Source organism: Cyprinodon tularosa, unplaced genomic scaffold, assembly GCF_016077235.1.
Source record: "Cyprinodon tularosa strain WSP-4 unplaced genomic scaffold, ASM1607723v1 ctg8, whole genome shotgun sequence".
Lineage (NCBI taxonomy): Eukaryota > Metazoa > Chordata > Actinopteri > Cyprinodontiformes > Cyprinodontidae > Cyprinodon > Cyprinodon tularosa.
In genome coordinates this window covers 3,775,842-3,794,931 of record NW_024039562.1, presented here as the reverse complement: position 1 = coordinate 3,794,931, position 19,090 = coordinate 3,775,842, and the positions used below count along the sequence as shown (strand labels likewise).

The 19,090-nt window shown below is 37.7% G+C and overlaps 2 protein-coding genes across 2 annotated transcripts; both read right to left on the bottom strand.

Annotated features, from left to right (window-relative positions):
* Nucleotides 1–2,009: 2,009 nt before the first annotated feature.
* On the bottom strand, nucleotides 2,010–4,468 carry mipb (major intrinsic protein of lens fiber b). Its single transcript, XM_038271481.1, has 4 exons — nucleotides 3,725–4,468; nucleotides 3,438–3,602; nucleotides 3,274–3,354; nucleotides 2,010–3,189 (listed from the first exon to the last, which is right to left on the bottom strand). Exons 1-4 carry the CDS (start codon nucleotides 4,082–4,084, stop codon nucleotides 3,004–3,006), a joined length of 792 nt encoding a protein of 263 aa, XP_038127409.1. The 5' UTR covers nucleotides 4,085–4,468; the 3' UTR covers nucleotides 2,010–3,003.
* A 1,394-nt stretch (nucleotides 4,469–5,862) lies between these two features.
* On the bottom strand, nucleotides 5,863–17,886 carry LOC119774072 (aquaporin AQPAe.a). Its single transcript, XM_038271380.1, has 7 exons — nucleotides 17,354–17,886; nucleotides 13,737–13,949; nucleotides 12,595–12,789; nucleotides 12,156–12,317; nucleotides 11,895–12,059; nucleotides 10,552–10,632; nucleotides 5,863–7,868 (listed from the first exon to the last, which is right to left on the bottom strand). The coding sequence occupies exons 2-7, from the start codon at nucleotides 13,749–13,751 to the stop codon at nucleotides 7,653–7,655; spliced, it is 834 nt and encodes a 277-aa protein (XP_038127308.1). The 5' UTR covers nucleotides 13,752–13,949; nucleotides 17,354–17,886; the 3' UTR covers nucleotides 5,863–7,652.
* Nucleotides 17,887–19,090: the final 1,204 nt, after the last annotated feature.

The following is a 19,090-nucleotide window of genomic DNA, read 5'->3' as shown; positions in this document are numbered from 1 at the left end:
GTGGCTCTCGCTGTCTTCTTAGTCACTGAATGTTTTTATCCAAATGCGTTTCAGGAGCCTGAAGTTAGTGTGATGTTTCACGTGATGGTGTGGGAATATAGGCCTGTAGGTTATGAATAAGTGCAAATAAACTTGTAAATAAACCTGTTATCAGGTTAATAAGTTGATATATAATTTTTTTTTAAATGGGAAGCCATGGTTTGGGAGGAGGTTAAAGATTTCTGGGTCCACCACTGGATGGAGAGCTCAAATGAACCCATCTTAGGCTTGGACACTTCCCTTTTTTAAAGGTCAGTTTTCCTTTTTGAAAGATTTGATTTTCTTCTGATTTACCCATTACTGCTTTGATAAGTTCCAGTTTCTCTTCTTTTAAATAATCAGTTTAATCAGATGTTCTCTCTATATGGTTTAAACACTAAAACCCTCCATGTAACGTGACTAGATCAGCTTTAGATTGAATTGCTGCATGACTTTTAGCAAGTAAATATTTTCTATAAAATCAGTTTCCTCTCATCAGAATTCTCAACAGTATAGGATAAACTTGTTTTATTCCTTTTTTTTTATTATTTCCCAGCAAAGGCTTTTTCACCCTTTTTCTTTGCTCTATGCTAAAGTTTAAAACAAATTTTTCTGCCGTACCACCAAAGCTTCCTGTTGTACATTTAAAAAAAAGAAGCATACTATAATTTCCTTTTATATCAGGAAAATTCCATAAGAATTGTAAAAAATGATCCAATTTGTTCTGTCTGGCCATTACTTGTCTGATAATTTATTTGTTAAAATTGCTTAGAAACATTGTATTTTAAAGCACTGAAATTTTGTTTGAGTGACAATATTCTCAAATTTGCAAGGACAGAATGAAACCGCCTCAATCACTGCTGCTTTGTCAGGTAAGGTTTGCCTTGCTGTATTTCAACAACAAAGTTTTGATTTAAAGTCATACAAACCCACCCCTATTCCCTAACATTTATTTTATATTTAATCGTATTGATTTATGAGTATTTTATCATAGTATACCATAAAAACCGACAGCTTATGCATTTTGTCTAGGGCTTTGTGTTAGTGCCCCCTTCTGGTCATTTCTTTTTACTGCACCTTACCTAATATGGATGCCTTCATTTTTGAAAGGCACACAACTTAATTGCAGAAACCTGAGCAAAGTGGAATATATGTTGCATGAAAAGGTACATGGTCAGTGTTGGATGGTTTAATGTTGAACTTCCAAAAGTTAAACTTTTTAGAACCACGTTTTGCCTGAATTACTGAAAATATTTGTGGGACTCATCTCTTTTCTTCCACATGTGGTGAAAATAAATTGTCTATTGTTCTTTGAAAACTAGTACAAGTCAGATGGAGAAGTTTTATGAACATTCATGTCTTACTAAAAATTGTCTGCCTAGGTTTCAGTCAGGATTTTGACGTCTCATACAGCGATATGATTGGATCTAACCCTTTTGATTTCTTTTAGGGCCTCTAACAGGTGTTATTACTGAATTATACCATATGTGTACCTGTATCTTCATTTCAAACAATGTCCTGCTTCACTACTCCTGTAGGTAGAAAGGTATCCCACAGCATGATTCTGCCACCACCATGATTCACTGTGGGGATCATATGATAAAGGGGGCATGTACAGTTTTAGTTCTCTCTCTCTTTATTGTTTTGTTTTATGTAGAACAACCAGCTTTACCTTGTTGTCTTTTGAATTTACTGATTCTATTTGGGAGGTATCAGGGTAAAGGGGGCTGAATGCAATGTAAAACATAATCTAAAACCTTTTATATTTTTATTTGTTTAAAATAAAAGTAACTGCTTTCATTTTACAATTATGTAGTATTTTTCGTGTGTAAATCTTTCACATAATATCCCAATAAAATACATTCAAGGTCTTTGGTTTTGTAAAGAAATGTAAAAAGGAAAAAAAAAAAATCTGTTCATATTATTCAATTGAAAAAGGCACTTTGAATCCATATAAGCCTCAGGTTAAAAAAAAAGAGCCAACATTTGTATAGTTTTGATTTTTATGCATTTTTTTATTGAAACACCTTGTTCTCCCAGTTTAAATCAGACCAAATATCTGGGATACAACATCTGTTGTGGATAATGCTGGTTCAGAACAAAAAGCAAATGGTTTATGTAAAAATGAATATTAGAGCAAATAACTGTCAGACAGCAAACAGGATGGGAGAGGAGAAATGGCATGGCAAACTAAATACGGGCAACAGTACGAAACAGAACAGAGGTTATGAAAATAAAAAAAAGAAATATTGGATCTGCACACTTGAAAACACAAGTAAGCAGATAAACATGTGCTCACCTGCAAACATGCTCACATACAGGAACAGCCGCGCCCACGCACTCACTCTCTCACTTTCTTCCTCTCTACAACAAACACACAACCTACAGATAAAATGTGGTGATTAAATTGATTGAAACCCTGTGAAAATCAAAAGGTAGTTTACATCCACATCTTGTGTCCAAAAGGGCAGGAAATAAAATTAGAAAATATAAAAAAAAAGAGATAAGCTTAGATGATTAATGAAAAGCAAGCCCATCTTCACTGATCTAACCCAACCTAAAGATTACAGGTTTCCATTTCTCTGTCGTTCTCCAAACCCTAATCCCACTTAACTCCCATCTCTATTATTCCCTCTCACCCTTCATCACCTTCATACTCCCTCCTTCTCCTCCACACTGCTCTGTTTGGGTTACCGGGCAGCGATGGAGAGAAGAGAAGGTGAATATTGGTTAACATTTCTAAAAAGCACCATGTCCTATGTGGATTACAGTTATAAAGCTGTGGGGGGTTGAGGACTTTTGTTGTGTGCTGAGGTTGAAGGTGGCAAATCTATATTTTAGAATATCTGTAAACATTTTGGGTTAGTCTTGTACACTGAAGCGTGTGAAGACACGGGGTCGAGGGGGAACATTTGAGGTGGGGGTCAGCATAGCTTAGGGATCTGTCCCTCACCCCTCCTTTCAGAGAAAAGGGACTGGGCCGGTTTATAGGGATTGCGTTTTGAGCTCGATCGGTTCCCCTCGAGTGTCCTGCTGAGCCTCACTCTCCGGGGGTCGACTTCCCTTCAGTGTGGCCAGGCGCTCGGAGAGACCTCTCATACGTGGGAACAACATAAAATCATACAGGATGGCTCCCATGGCACCCCCAATCATAGGCCCAACCCAGTAAACCTGCAGGTAATACAATTTGAATTGTCAACAGAAACTCTGGCCAGTCATTCTTCAATGGAGCAAAACTAAAAGTTGAGCTCTTACCCAATGGTTGATAAAGTTTCTGAAGAGCACCGCAGGGGCAAAGGACCTAGCAGGGTTCATTCCAGCACCGGTGTAGTACATCTAAAACACAAACATGAATGTGTTAAAGTACATATGTGCCCATAACTTTGTAGTGATTGAACAGTTTTTTCCACACTTCTCACCCCCATGAGATGCCCAACAGTGACAGAGAAACCAATAGAGAGAGCTGCTGATCCCAGGCGACCGTTTCTCCTCTCATCTGTCACTGCGAAGATGCAGACAACGAGCTGAAGGGTAAGAAAGACCTCCACTGTCGTGGCCATCCCCAGGCTCATGCCAGGCTGCAGCTGGAAGCACAAAAATGAAAGGGGCATGAAATCTGTGAAGCCTGAAAACAAGCTGATAACACATAGGATACAGTCATCAACCTTACAACCCTCATTCTCCAACACTAAACCTCTATATTTACCATGTTCATTGCCATGTTGCCTCTCATGTTGCCGGGTGTGACCCCATACAGGACTGCAGCCCCAGCCACGGCCCCCAGGCACTGAGCGAAGATATAAAAAAATGCACGGAAAAGGGACATCTGTGACCCGACAAGGTAGGCGAAGGTAACTGCAGGGTTGATGTGGCCGCCACTGATGTGGCCAATGGACTGGATGAGGGTGGCGGCCGCCAGACCAAAGCATAGGGCCACGTGAAGGACGTGATGAGGCCCGGTGGTCCAACGCAGGGCAGCACCCATGCCAAAAAATACAAAGAACATAGTCCCGAAGAACTCTGCAAAGACTGCCCGCCAAAAATTCATGGACCGGAACTCCCACATGGTGGATGCTTGAGGAGGGGTGTTGGTGATTCAGAGAAAAAGTCACAAGTTTACCTTTTCAGTCCTTCATAAAATGGTGGAAACAACAAAAAAAGTCTTCTTTTGGATACCAGCTGACTAAAACAGCCACTTGAGATGTGAGTCTGGAGTCCGATGATCTTTACCAAACTGTGATCTGGGCTGGTAAAGTCAACTCAGCTGCTTGCCACCTCTCTCCACCTGTCGCAAAGACATAGGTGTGAGATAATAAAGCAATTCTGAGATGCTTTGATTCTTCAAAAGTAGGTGGGCATCAATGCTAAATGGGGGATTCTATATCACAGATGGGGATAGACGGATTCTCCAATGGACCTTTTAGCCTCTGTGACGGAGGGAAGGGGGCCAGACGGGCGCTTTATAAAACCCCCTCTTTGGGGCCCTCTGGTGACGCAGTAATCCCTTCGTTAGTCCGAGGGGTGGGGAGGGGTGGGGTACTGCAGTGCTCGACATCCTGATTCAAACGTACCTAACCCCTTTGTTGCCTGTCTCCCTCCACCTCCCACCAGAAGCACTAAAGTGAGAAAAAAAGAGAGTAAAAATATGTTAGAAAAACAGACAGAGATTCTTAATCAGAAATATAATCTACAAGGTTATATGTGTATATATATATATATATATATATATATATATATATATATATATATATATTTTACAGAGGACGAGATTTGCTTTAAGGCACTTGTCATTGGTTGACATATCATAAGTGTCATGAAGTGTAGATATAAATCTTGATGGAAAACCTCCCACTTGAGTACAAAGCGGCACACATGCAAGTGCACGCACACATACGTGGAGATAGCACATTTGGGGCCCCAAACAGAAGCGCCCAAAGCTAACAGCACTAACACTGGAAATGCCTGACCCTGTGAAACTATTGTTTGCAACAAGCATGGGTGCTACATATGCTCAGAGACAAGTCAAAAATATAAGAACCGTTATGTTAAAGAGAACGTTTGTAGCTTCACTTTGGTGTCGTTTTAAAGATGTTAAATCCAATAATTGAATGTATGCAGGGTGGTGATTGGTGCAGAAAGCTGAATTCTGACCAAGTGTCGAGTGAGACAGAAATAACATTGAAAGAAAACAAGTGATGGGGCTGATTTGAATAAAGAGGGGAAAAATAACACACAGTTAATGCAACAGAGCTACAAACCAGGGAAACAAAACTACTGCCCCTGCAGTAAATAACCAGTTTGATGCTGGTTTCTGCTCATGGCAGAGGTATTTGATTTATGTGCTTGAATAAACCACCAAAGCCATGAACATATGTGTGTATGTGTGAGATGAGCTCTGGGCCTTGTAGCTGAGCAGCCAAGAGCCATTGATGTTGGTGTGTGTTTGAGGATGAATGCAGAACGCTGAGCAGGTCGTTTTAACTTCCTTTTATACATGTTAGAAAGAACACATACAATAATAGTTCAGTGTTGCTTGTTGAGTATTTTGGGCATATATGTGTCCTCCTGTCTGTAATGTGCTGTAAACCTGTAAGGTTATGATTTCATAATAAACAGTAAGTGGCTTGCAAAAGTATTCCTGACAATTTTTTTTACATTTAACACTGAACATCATCTGCTTTAGTCTGTTTATGGGGAATTTACGTGACAAAGAAAGAAAATGCACGTTTTTGTTTTCTTTTTAATCATTATTTTTTCTCAAATGTTCAATCTAGTTCGCACAAGTGTAGCTATACTGATTAAAGATTGTCTTTACAAAACAGTGAGACACTTAATATACAGATGTTATGTTATAGAGCAACTATGGACTTTTATTTGCGCCAAGTTATTAAATTTGCAGCAATCCCTCCTACTGCAGAACCTGCATCAATGTGAAAGGTCTTCTGCAGCAACAGCCTTGGACTTTAAGAAGACAGGCAGGACACATTAAAACAAAAACAGAACCAAGCACATTGGTCATTGACTATTCTGCCTATTTAAGAAAATATAGAGCTAAGACAGCAATAGCTCAGTCAGAAAAACAGCTGAACATTTAAGCTGCCAGTAGTAAACTCAATACAATGATGACATAGTAAATCATATTTAAAGCACTAGTTTTTCACAACTGCTTTGTGACAAAGAAAGAAAAAAGAGAACATCACATCATTGGCAACAATAACTCAGCCTCCTCCAGGAAGGCATTGCTGCTAAACACAGATAGAACATACATTTAATGGCAGGCATATCTGCAGCTTATGCATAACTGGAGAGTAGTGAGAAATACGAGTGAGGAAAAGGAATAATCTCCTCCAGAAACCCAAGAAAATGCAATATAAATTCAGAATAAGCTCAGACACCCCAAAATAAATAAAGTATAAAAGAACAAACTTTGTAACAATTGGCAACAAAAATAAAACTAAGGATAAGATTTATGATGAACAATATCCCAGTTAGAGCATTATTATGAAGAACAGCTGGTGGCTTTCTAGCACCTAGATCTCCATTCATGTTTTAGCGCTCATGGACAGACATATTGATGATTTACTGGATGGAAACATGAGGGCACATGATGACTGAGCTTGAGTGATTCTGGAAAGCTGAATCAAAACGTGTTTGAGTTTCTAGATATACAAAAGAGGCAAAGATATACACTGAGATGGTGGTTCTTCCAAGATTTCAGGACCCTTGAAACCTTGTATTTTTCTTTTCGCTCCATAATTATGTTCTGCATTGTCTCCTCTGAAGTCTCAATACAATCAATGGGTCTATATGAAATGTGAAAAAATAATCTACAGTTAAGAAAAAGTGGTTTAGTGTCTAAAATCCATCCAAATGATAGAAATAGCAATTCATAATAACAAGAAACAACAATTCTTAAAGGTTTTCATGAAAGCAAAACATTTCCTCAGAAACAACGCACATACTCTCATTGTTTCCATTTTAAATGACAAAAAGCTTACAGGTGTATTTACGGTCAAAACACAACATGGCTATGAAGGCCTATTTGACTATGAATAGCGGACCATGTGAGAAGAGACAGACCTGGACTGTTTGAGAGCATCATTGAACCTGCAGACCAGGGGGATGGGCCTCTTTAGCATTTCAAAGCATCACAAACACAAGATGCATCTGGAACATTAGAGCGTTATTCAGACGGATTTCAATGGCTCTCTTTTTTCCAACGTATTCTAATGAGTTATAAATGTGATAGACACCACTGGACCTTGTATATCAGCTTTAGCATCATGTACTCTAATATTTTAATGCATTTTCAAACAAATCTTCTGTGTTAAAAAAGTTGTTTATCAACCTTTTTAGCTGTAAAAATGGTGAAACTCAGTACATTATTGATTTGTATTTGTTTTTTTAAACAAAACAAGGCAGTAATGGACTTGATGAAGGACACATTCTTGCATTTCAGTTTAATTTCGTAAGCAAGTTTTCTTGTCATTATAATCAGATTCCCTTGTTATTAGTTGCTCATTTATTTAGTCTCATTTATGTTTCAAAGCCGATGAAGTCCAAAGAGCGTAAGCTTCTTAGCTCAGCTCATCATCATCAATTCTGGCTAAAACACCGTCCCTCCTCACACGCCTTCAGTTGCTCTCCTGTTTGCTGGCATGCTTGGCTCTCATGGCGTTCTGAGTCACTGTGGACAGAGATGACCCAGTCATGCTGGCCGTCTCAATGATTTCAATGTCCTTGCAGGTCAAACAGGCCACCAGCTTCTGGCGAGAGGCACTGCGGGCGAAGAAGAACTCGTGGGACACTCCAGCTAGAAGAGCGCCGATGATTGGACCAATCCAAAACACCTGTGGGTGGAAACCAAAGTACCAGCCTATTAAGAATCAGAACTGGATAAAAACTTAATTCCAAATAGGTGTTTATGAAAATCAAGTCTACCTTACAGGGGCCAATGAGCAACTATTTAACGGGATGGCAGCCTTTTTTTTTTTATCATACTTGGACTTCGCCCTGTCTCAACATTCCTTCCTAAGCTGGCTAAATTTTGTTACGTACTTAGTGTTTATTTGCTGTTAATATTGTTTCATCTATTGCTTTATTTAATACAGTATTTTTGTACCTGCAAGAAAGTAATTAATAAAATGGAGAACTGGTTTTGTTTGGTTTTATTTTTTGTATTCCATACTTGGTGCTTACATCCTTATTTTTTACTTTTCAGAAATCTAAGGGATTTTATTTCATATATGGGTGTGCGTATGTATATGTATATAAACACACATTCACACGGGCTACCATTATCTTTGGTGTTCGGGGGGGAAAAAAACTTTATATTGTGGTATATTTTGACTAATTTTTACATTGTGTATTTTGTGAAAGTTCAATAAAAAAATAACTTTGACAAAAAAAAAATTGGTATTTCATTTATAACAGTAATTTGCTTTAGTAATAAGGTGCAAGTCAGAGATGTTGTATTAGTGGCAAAAATATGTTAAGGATTCTATGTATATGTTTTTGTGTATATGTTATTCGCTTATGTCAAGTAAGGTGTATATGTTATGTGTTAAGTTCTCAAAATAGTGGTTTAGAACCCCTCTGTAAATCTCTTGGAGTGGCAAATTTTTAGGCCACAAAGTATGGCATTCCATTAGTGCCAAAAGTATGTTTATGCATCTTTGTATATGTTTTTGTGTATGAGTTATGCGGGGAAAAACTCAATGATGGCAGAGTAGAAGTGCTCCATGAATGTGTTTGACAGATTTAACCTCTGAAGCTGCTGAAGTAAGTGCATTTACCGTCGTATACCACTGTATTATGTGTTTGACCCGATGTGGTTTAAATGTGGACTTTCTCTAAAACATGTATTAATTAATATCATGTGTGTGGTCTAAGCTGGGGGAAGCACAATTAATGTAGTAAACAGAAAATAAGTTATTGGGGATAATTAAAAATGGTGGATTTAAAAATGAAGCAGGTTGGATTTATTTCTGGAGAACGCTTTCTTTATTTGGTTATGTAGCTATATGTTTGCTTATTTACCAATTATGACACATTATTAGTTGAGTTATAGAAGCTACCAGATTCTAATTCCACCTTAAAAAGTTTCACTGGAAGTGAAACCGGCTAACAGAGTAAACTATCAGCTAACGTTTTTACCGGTGAAGATGAACCCCTTTAATTGGTTCTTTGTTTTACACCAAACTCACCTCCAGTGGTTGTTTCCAAGTAGCTTCATCTTAGTCTGATCTGACCAACACACACAGCTCTGCTGAAAGTTAAATTAATTCTATAAAGCTCCAAATCCTTACATATTATGGTGATAATTAGGAAAATGCAGTTTACTGGCTAACTTATGAACTAAAGGTTTGCAATTGTAAAAGAAAGATAAACTTTGATTATTTTCCAGTTCTTTTTTTTTTTTCTAAGGATTTATTAATTTGGTAGGAAAATTGCATAATAATTACCATGTAAATCGCCAGAATTAGCCAAAAGGCTATTTTTCATCCATTGCTTCTTTGCAAAATATAACTTGTCTCAAGTTATAAACCAAGGGCCTCAAAATAAAGCACCTAGAGGCCAGGTCCCTATAACTTTTAGATGTGTCTGTGCTTAAATAACCCTGAAACAGTTAGTTAATTAGTAGAGTTTGTTAGAGCTTGACTGTCTTCTAAAAAAAACATTTGATTAATGGTCTAGGATCACTGACACATCTAACCTTGAGTCCCCTGTATCAAACTTTCTAATTGTTTTTTTTTTTTTACTCTAGCTTTTTTCTTTTTGTTCATTTGTTTAGAAAAATAATATCAAAACACATCTATCATGTCATGTCCTCCTGTTTTTTCAGTTTTAATAAGTGGTAGATAAAAACTGTCCTCTGTTAAAGATCATATATACATCCTTTGATAAAGAGTTCACCAATTACTAATCAGAAGTCGCAAAACAATCTTAAAGCATTACTTCGGTTCCATCTGTTTATATGCTTTTAAACCTCCCTCACATCTGTTTTTTTTTTTTTTTTTAGAAAACATCGAACAATCATTGAGTTTTTTTTTTAAAGCCGACAGCAATTTAGATTAGTTGAAAACTGGAACCACAATCTGTGGAAATGAAACTCTGTACAGACACCTTCCACTAACCTTTGGGGAGCTTCAGGGATATATATATTTTGGAGGTGTCTTATTTTCTCCTAAAGCTTGTATTGGTACACTTACTCCAAATTTTTATATTTTTTTCCCCCACGGTTGCACAATACATCAGAAATCTATTCTAATCATAACATACTGTTGCTGCCCGTACTGCAGTAAATGCTAGCTAATCGGCTGAGATCAGTATTGTATTAAGCGTCTCAATACCGATTACATATTACATGCAACATGCAGTTTATCGAACATAGCAAAGGATAACCATGTACCTTATAATCAATGACCCGAATAAAGTTTACTATGAATCCACTCCACACTTTCACTAAAATCACTTCACAACAGTTGATATGCAACAATGGCAATGTAAGACAGTGTAAAGAAGGTTTGTTACCCAGTGATTTTCCCAGAATCCAGTGATGATAGCTGGACCCAAGGAGCGTGCTGGATTCATACTGGCACCAGAGAAACGGGCCTGAATTGCAAGCACAGCATCATGCCCTTATTTCTTGCTTATAAGTAAGATGACATGTTTAATAGTTCCATTTTATCATTTCATGTTCAACAAAAAAAAAAATTTATACCGGTAATAAAAATCCCATTGTACGTTTGACAGGAAAATCTGGAAAAGGTTTGCACCTGTATTTAGCTATCTTCTATCCATGCACCTTTAAAGCCTCCGTTTAGTAGATAATATAACATCTTCATGTTAAAAATGTCACCCTGGTCTAAGTTCAGCTGTTCTAAAAATGTCTCAGAGGTTCATAAGAGAAAAAGATATTGAACATGGAAAACAGCAGACAGGCCAGGGAGAAAGTTGTAAAGAGAAGCAGCCTCCTAAACTTTTAGCATCTCTCAGAACTATGTTCAGTCCATTTGGGAAATGCAAAGATTATCAAGCAAACGGAACCCTGCTTAGACATGGCCCCTGGTAACTCTGTTAAAAGCAAATATTAGTACAATCTGGCCATTATTGAAGGAGGACAAAAAAGCCATAGTTATACAAACACTCTTCCCTCCATTAAGAACATTTAATCCCAGCGCTGTGTGTCCTGAGCCAGTAACATCGTCAGTGACCCCTCTCACCTCCACCATGGACTGTTCTCACTGCTGCCCCCTGGAAAGATGCTTTGCAGCATTTGATGCAGGACCAGCAGGTTCTGCAACAGCTTTTTCCCTGCTGCCATCAGACTGTTGAAACTCTAATCAAGACTCTGCATCACACTTATAAACATCATATTTGTACTGCCAACATGGCTGATTTTTCCATAATGCTTTTAAATAGAACACAACTCAATGTTATACTCCATTCTGCACTGCACTGGACCTTTCCATATCGACGCCTTTGGCACCATGACTTTAAACTAGTTTTCCTTTACTCCTACATGGTTTACATTCTGATTATTACTGCTGCACTTTATAAATGGTGATGTTCATTTCACTGTTGTGAGCTGCTCATTCACTGTGGAAAAGCTGTATGCATCGCAATTTCAACAATAAAGTTTGTCTAAGTCTAAACAGAATGAGAAGTAAGATAGTTAGGTCTATGTGCAAAAGATGCAGCCCTGTACATCATGGCACACCTTAAGAGAATCTTGTAGTAGCATCATGCTGCAGAAATGTATTTCTGCATGAGACAGTGAAGTGGTAAGGGTTTAGGTGAGAATGGTTGGACTAAAGGTGGAAAAAATGTTTGTGTCAAGACATATACTAGGAACCCTGCTGTCATTTTCTTACGCCTATCATCACTCCAGCAGAGTGAGCAAATCCAATGGCCAGATTTCCTGGTTCTACGCTCTCCTTCCGTCTGTGCTCCTCCACAGAGAAGACGGTGAAGACCATCTGAAAAGTGCAGAGAACCTCGATCCACAGAGCCTGTGCTGCATTCAATTCTATGGGAACCTAAGTGAAATTTAAGAGGAATTATGTCAAAGACAGAGGGACTATTAGGAAGATGGGGATCTATTACAGAAACTGAGATGTAACCTGTATACTGACCCTGTTAACAAAATGGTCTGCTGTGGATTTGAGAGGTAGAGCGAGGTAGAGGGCCGAGGCTCCCAAACAGGCCCCCAAACACTGAGCCACCATGTAAATGAGGGCATGGAGAAGATCCAGCTTCCGGGTGGCCAGCAAGGAGAGAGTCAGAGCTGGATTCACCTGAACAGATTCCAGGAAAATCTAATGAACATTCATAAATGCATGAGAGGCACCTGTTAGTATTGGCTGCTTTGAAATGGCTTCTATAAAGATGTTTTGGATATTATCATTATTTCATTAAGTTAGTTCTGCATTCAAATTTTCTCTAGTTTTAACTTTTTTAAAAAGGACTTTAAATTGAATGCTTAATTGCAATTTTAATAAACATAATTTTCTCAATTTTTGCGCAAAATGCAAATTTTTTTTAAATTAAATGTGTAACTATAAGGCATTTTACCTGCGCCCCACTGATTTCTCCAAAGCAGTGTGCCAGTGAGACGATGACGACACCCACTGCTACAGCTGGGTATAGGGGTCCCACAGGGGCCTGGTCGGGCCCTGGAACAGAGGCACCCAGAACAGCGCTCACTAACACCAGGGTGCCGAGCAGCTCAGCCAAAGTGGCACTCCAGAACCGCCGACTACGGAGCTCCTCGGAGGAAAAACAAAAATGAACATAGTTGTCTCAGATTTAGTTCATTTTTAGAACAAATTTAGTTCTATTAGATTTTGTTATGAGAAAATGAATAAAACAGGATGAACTGCATTATGGAAATACATTAGAACACGTATAAACTTTTAAAAATTAGGTTCATTGCCAATGGGACAATAATCAGTAATAAAATCATGCATAAAGAAAGCACCCCATGGTAAACACACTAAAAGTAAGAAAAGATGGCGCTCCAAACTATAGCTTTACAAAATGAGTTCTACATTAAATGCATGTAACATTAACTGACAAAGGCCTGTGTTGCTTGGGCTTTGCTTAACAGCAGCATTTGCTGATCTTTTTATATTTTGGTGAAGGATGTTACTAAGGGTTTAGAGACTTTCCATCAGTCTGTCAAATTAACAACATGATCACATTGTTTCATTCATACATCTCTTTTATTCTCTTAAAATAATCCATTTACTTCCATCCTTACACTGTTATAGAAATCTAAATGGATCTGCTTGCAGGACGGATTTCATGGCTCTTTTAACAATACAGGACTCTCAAAACCAACATAATGGAGAAACATCTTGCTTAAACTGAGATTCCTATCCTAGCTAGAAGGAAAACATAGCTGAATTAGTTTGAAATCTTTGCTAAAAACAATATATGCTAATCAGTTGACAACTTGGAAAAAAATAATAAAAAAAAATTAGCTGGGATCTGGGATCCAAATCCTTGTGAACTCGTAAATTGTGGTTCAAAAACAGTTATTTAAAACTGATCAACTCTAAATCATTATAAACAACTTTAATCTGAATACAAACATGTATAAATTCTGGCTTGCATTGATTTCCCTTCCCAGGAGGAACATAATCAGAGCAATTTTCCCGTGCATCATAATGGTGAGAATTAAGAAAATCCAAACTCTAAAGTAGATTCCTCACCTCACGCCACGTCATCTTAAATCCAGAGGAGATGTCTTCCTCAGGCTTCTTGTTTATCTCTAAATCTGTCTCTGCATCTGTCTTTGTGGAGCTGACAGGGTCTGGGGGCTTTAGGGTCTCATTAAGTTGAGAGCTCCTTTGATGAGAACCGCCTCCTCCCTCTCTGCCTCACGCTCTCCTTCTCCACAGCTCTCCAGGCCCTTTGCAGCTTTTCTGCTTGCACACACGCACACAAAACATGTCCGTTTAAGATCACGTTTTTTAATTGCTTGCCCTTTAAAAATCAGTAAGCAAATTATTTACCATTATAGAACAAATAAAAGCCTTCGATAGCTAACATGCATGCAAAGCATCATAATAAGTTCAATGAAAAGGATGGTGATCACATAAAGACTGCAAGGCTATGAAAATGGGATATATTTATTACCAATATTAAAGCCTGTAACAATCTTTAAATACAATATACCATCCTATACAACTTTAACATACATGTAGTCCCTGCAACAACTTGACCCAAAATATGCATATATTGTATTTCATAATTTATCATTTTTTATTGCTCTGTATGCATGTATGTATGTATGTATGTATGTATGAGGGGTATCTCCACTGCTTTTGCTGCTTCATATATCTGCGTTATAATTAGTTAGAATTAGTATTACTAACAACTATGATAACAAATTACAATACATTTAACGGACTTTGAGACAGTCACAAATGACCAGCCTCTATTACCTGATAGCAGGTAAAATACAAACATAAAGATATATAATTTTAATTTATTGTGAAGAATAAATAAGTGGGACACAATAATGATGTGGATGAAATTTATTATTATTTATTTTGAGTTTTTACAGCACTAGTGGCTTTTTTTTTTGACAGTAGGCTGACAGGAAAGGGGGTATACGGGAGAGACATGCGGGAAAAGAGTACAAGTCGGATTTGAACCCGGGTCGCCTGCGTCGAGGACTTAGACCTCCATATATGGGTCGTACGTGCTAACCACTGCTGCACCTGTACACCCATATTTTCAACTTTTTAAACAAAAAATAAAAAACAATAAAAATTGGGTGTGCAAAGTTATGCAGTCCCCTTGAGTTAATACTTTGTAGCACCACCTTTTGCTGCAGTTCGAGTTGCAAGTCACTTTGTGGTATGTTTCTAATAGTTTTCCCACATAAAGAGACTGAAAATTTTGCCCATTCTTTCCTGTAAAATATCTGGAGCTCAGTGGTTGGATGGAAAGTGTTTCTGAACAGCAGTTTTCATTTCTTTCCACAGATTCTCAGTTAGATTCAGATCTGGACTTTGACTTGGCCATTCTACCACCTGAATATTTTTATTTGTAAACCATTCCATTGTAGATTTTGCATTATATTCTGGACAATTGCCTTTTTGGAAGATAAATCTCCATCCCAGTTCCAGATCTTTTGCTGACTCCAACAGGTTCTCTCCCAGAATGGTCCTGTATTTGGTTCCTTTCTTCGTCTGATCTATTTTAACCATTCCTGACCCCAATGAAGAAAAGCAGGCCCAAACCATGATGCTGCCACCACTATGTTTGACATTGGGCATGGTGTGTCCAGGGTGATGAGCTGTGTTGCTTTTACGGCAAACATAATGTTTTGTGTTCCTGCCAAAAAGTTTGGTTTTGTTTGCTTCAAACAATACTTTTTATGGAAATCATTAACAAATGGCTTTTTTCTATAGAGTCCAGATGTATGCAGCATACACTGCAGGTTTAGAGGAACGGCTGGGTCTTTGTAGATTGCAGTGGTCTGATACTCCTTCCATTTCAGTATTATCACTTACCTCTTCAGTCTTTTTTAGTTGTCAAAAAAGTTTAAAATATCCAATAAACTTCATTCCACTTCATGATTGCGTCCCACTTGTTATTTCTTGACAAAAATAAATAAATAAATAAAAATCATATCTTTAAGTTTGAAGTCTGAAATGTGGCAGAGGGTTCTGTATTATTGAAATCTTTGGGTTTTACCCTGTATGTGGGAAGCAGAAGTACTTACAATATTTTTTCAGCTTGCTGAATTATGTTTTTCAGTTTTTTGAAATATCTGATTTGTTCTTACAGGTACAATAACAATTTATTCCCAGTGTTTGTGAGATAGGTGTTAGTGTTATTTATCAGTTTTGTCCCAGTGTTCACAAGTGTTTACCTATAAATGAAATTCCATGCATGAAACTTATTTTGCTTTATTTTCAATGAGAGAAGAGGGGATTTTTGAGATCTGAGACAGAAAAATAACCAGCTTTTAAAGCTGGAAGCTAAAGCTTTAAATCCAAACCCCAATACAAAAATGCAATATGTCTGCTGTGTGCATAAAATAGGGAGATAGCTGCAGTAATGAAGTTTTTACCTTCCATGATTTATATCACAAAGTCTAACAAACACAGCGCTGTAAAACACATGTTTTCAAACATGTATATTATATTATTGCTGATAAAGCTTACACTATGCAGAGGGGTTGGCAGATTTTCCAACTTTCAGCTGGTAAACAGTGTTTTCTGTACAGGCTAAAAGTCAGAATTCAGATCTTTGAATGATGACACAACCAACTACTTTATTGTAGTGGTAAAGTTAGAAAAGCAGTGGGATTGGTTCACATATTCACTGAGGAACCAGGCAAACTACAGCAAAATGTCATGGTCGGATTTATCCTTGTTTTCTTTTTAATTTAAAACCCAAACAAATATAATAATTATACAAAATTATCATCTATATAATATAATCGTATAATATAATACAATCTAACATATCTAAGGTAACATGTGCACCACTGTTTTGATAACACACAAAGATTAGAAAAGTAAAAAGTGGTTCTTGCAGCAACCAGTGGCCACCATGTTGGATTTTGAGGTTGCTGAGGAACTTCCTGATATTCCAGGTCATAATAAAAGCATGCATCTGATTTACATATGAGAGCTTTAAATTATTTGTGGATATTTAATATCACTGAAAACACCCCCACAGTTAGAATGGCAACACATATACAGACGTTTTACATCCGTGTTTATAAGAAGAGAGCCTGACCAACATGCTGAGATCCAGAGAGCTGTCTGAGAAAACTGGAGCAGTTTAAAACTTGTGTACGGGATTAAAGAGGGCTCCAAATAATTTTCAAATCAGCTATTAATCTGTAATGAAAATACTTGACATGCTTACAAGAAATCTGCTAACATGCTAAGATCTGAGAATCCCGGAAAGTTTGGTCAAAAACCAGAATACAAGTGTTTTAAAACCCCCTAAAATGTTATCATGGAGCCTCCAGCTGACTGCTGCAGAAGATTGTTTCGGCAATCAGAACGTTTTTAGAAGGTGTCTAAGGAGAGCAAAGGTTCCCGCCAGAATAAATTTCGCCTAAGAGATTATAGACTTTATCAGTTTAAAGAAATAATCTTCTTTGGACTAATGCGTCCATCCATATATGGCTTATTTAGACATCAGAACAGAGGACATGTTTGTCTTAAGCTAAATGCAGCCTTCCAGAACCTCATAGCGACTGTAGAGCATGGAGGTATCAGAGTCTAGATGATAAATGAACTCCAGTTCACCTTGATTCTGCTGCTGAGCAGGACTTATTAGTAAATGTAGAAGTTACCAATCCGTGAGCAGAAGTTAGGAGAACCCCACGAACAAACATCCACCTCTGATTTGAATTACCGTGTCTCTAAAAAAGTTTGTTGCACGTGTGATCAACCCTTCAGACCCTTTCAATGCTTTGAATGTGTCTTTTTTCCCTTCTTCATGCTGCTTGTGAGGCATCTCTCTGATCACCATGGGGGCTGTTTCTTTCATGATGCTGTTGCCATGGAGGCTTGTGAACTGCTGCATCTCTGCATCCTTTTTTTTATTTTGTCCTTCTGTGATATCAACATGGCAATGGATCAGATGATGCTGAGGGGTAAAATTAACTGGTAGGGGATGGAGGTTACAAGGGGGTGGATTTTTGCTGGTGTGCCCCATTATGTCATGGATTACCCCCTCCTCACTGCTGCAACTGTGTTACTGTTATCCCCCCTTTTGTGACGATAAGCCCCAAATGTGAGGCTTTGGCTGAGCGGGAGTCATACTGGAACCCGCTGGCGTGAGGAGTTTTCCCTCGCCTCACTCATTCAGAGTGCTGACACAGACACTATTTTCACACATACACTGAAAATGCAAACTCAGGGCTTTGATGAAGAGCTAAAGGGTCAGGGAAAATTAATACTCTAGATCCATACAGGTAGTTACCTTTTCTTTTATTTTGGAAATTCATTAAAGAAGTGTTGGTTTTTCTGATTTTTGTTGAAATAAATTGGTGAGTTCGGATCTGGAGGCTGCATCACTGCTGAGCAGCTGCTAGTGACGGCAGGATGTTTCCAGCAACATGTGCTCCAGACAGGACTCCACGGATCATTTTCTGCAAAATTGTTTATATATATATATATATATATATATATATATATATATATATATTTTTTTTTTTTTTTTTTTATTTCAACACATCTTTCCATCAAACAAAAATAGTGGGTGTGAAATGCATGAGGTAGTTTAAATAGATTTTGAAACGTACAACTTATAAGTTCATCCTTATAAGATTGGGTCAATCAATGTAATCACTTTCTCACTAATCCTAAATCTAGGTGTTAAAAAATAAAAAAATGAAGTTATTTAATTTTTCACAACTTGTCTCATAATTTTTGTTGTTTTGTTTTTTTATGTTAAGACACTTAAAGGTCCCTAAACTGATGGGGTGAATGGGTTTTAAATTTACATATACAACTGTCATGAAAAGCCATATTTAAGTAACATAGGATTTTTTATAGCAGCATTCCAAAAGAACATGAACTAATGCATGACAAAAACTAAGCTTACAACATAAGATCAAAGTAATAGCTGTTTTGAAAGTGAATAAAACTCATATGTCAACTTTGTTGAAGCTAAACAGAAAAGGAACATGTTTTAGAACACCAAATATTGTCTATGTTGGAAGTCACAAATGGTAGAATTTTACATAACTACCCCGTCAGAGCTTCTTCACGTCTGTCTTACATTAAGTTGCGCAACTTTAGCACCTGTAATCCACCCCACGACAATTGGACTTCGTGCCAGAATCCGTCTCCCTTTCTTGGTTTGGCTCAGAAGCAGATTCATGTTCCACCAATGTTATACAAGGAACAAATGTGTACCATAATGCCCAAGCTACCATGCTATAAACTGCACAGAGTTAAATTCAGTGCTGTCCAGTCGGCACAAAAACTGGACCCAAAAAGAACAGTCCATTAGAAGCTGCATCCTTTCTCGTCAGGCCAGTCCACCTGTCCCCTGATTTATTACACTTAAAAGGGATCAGTGA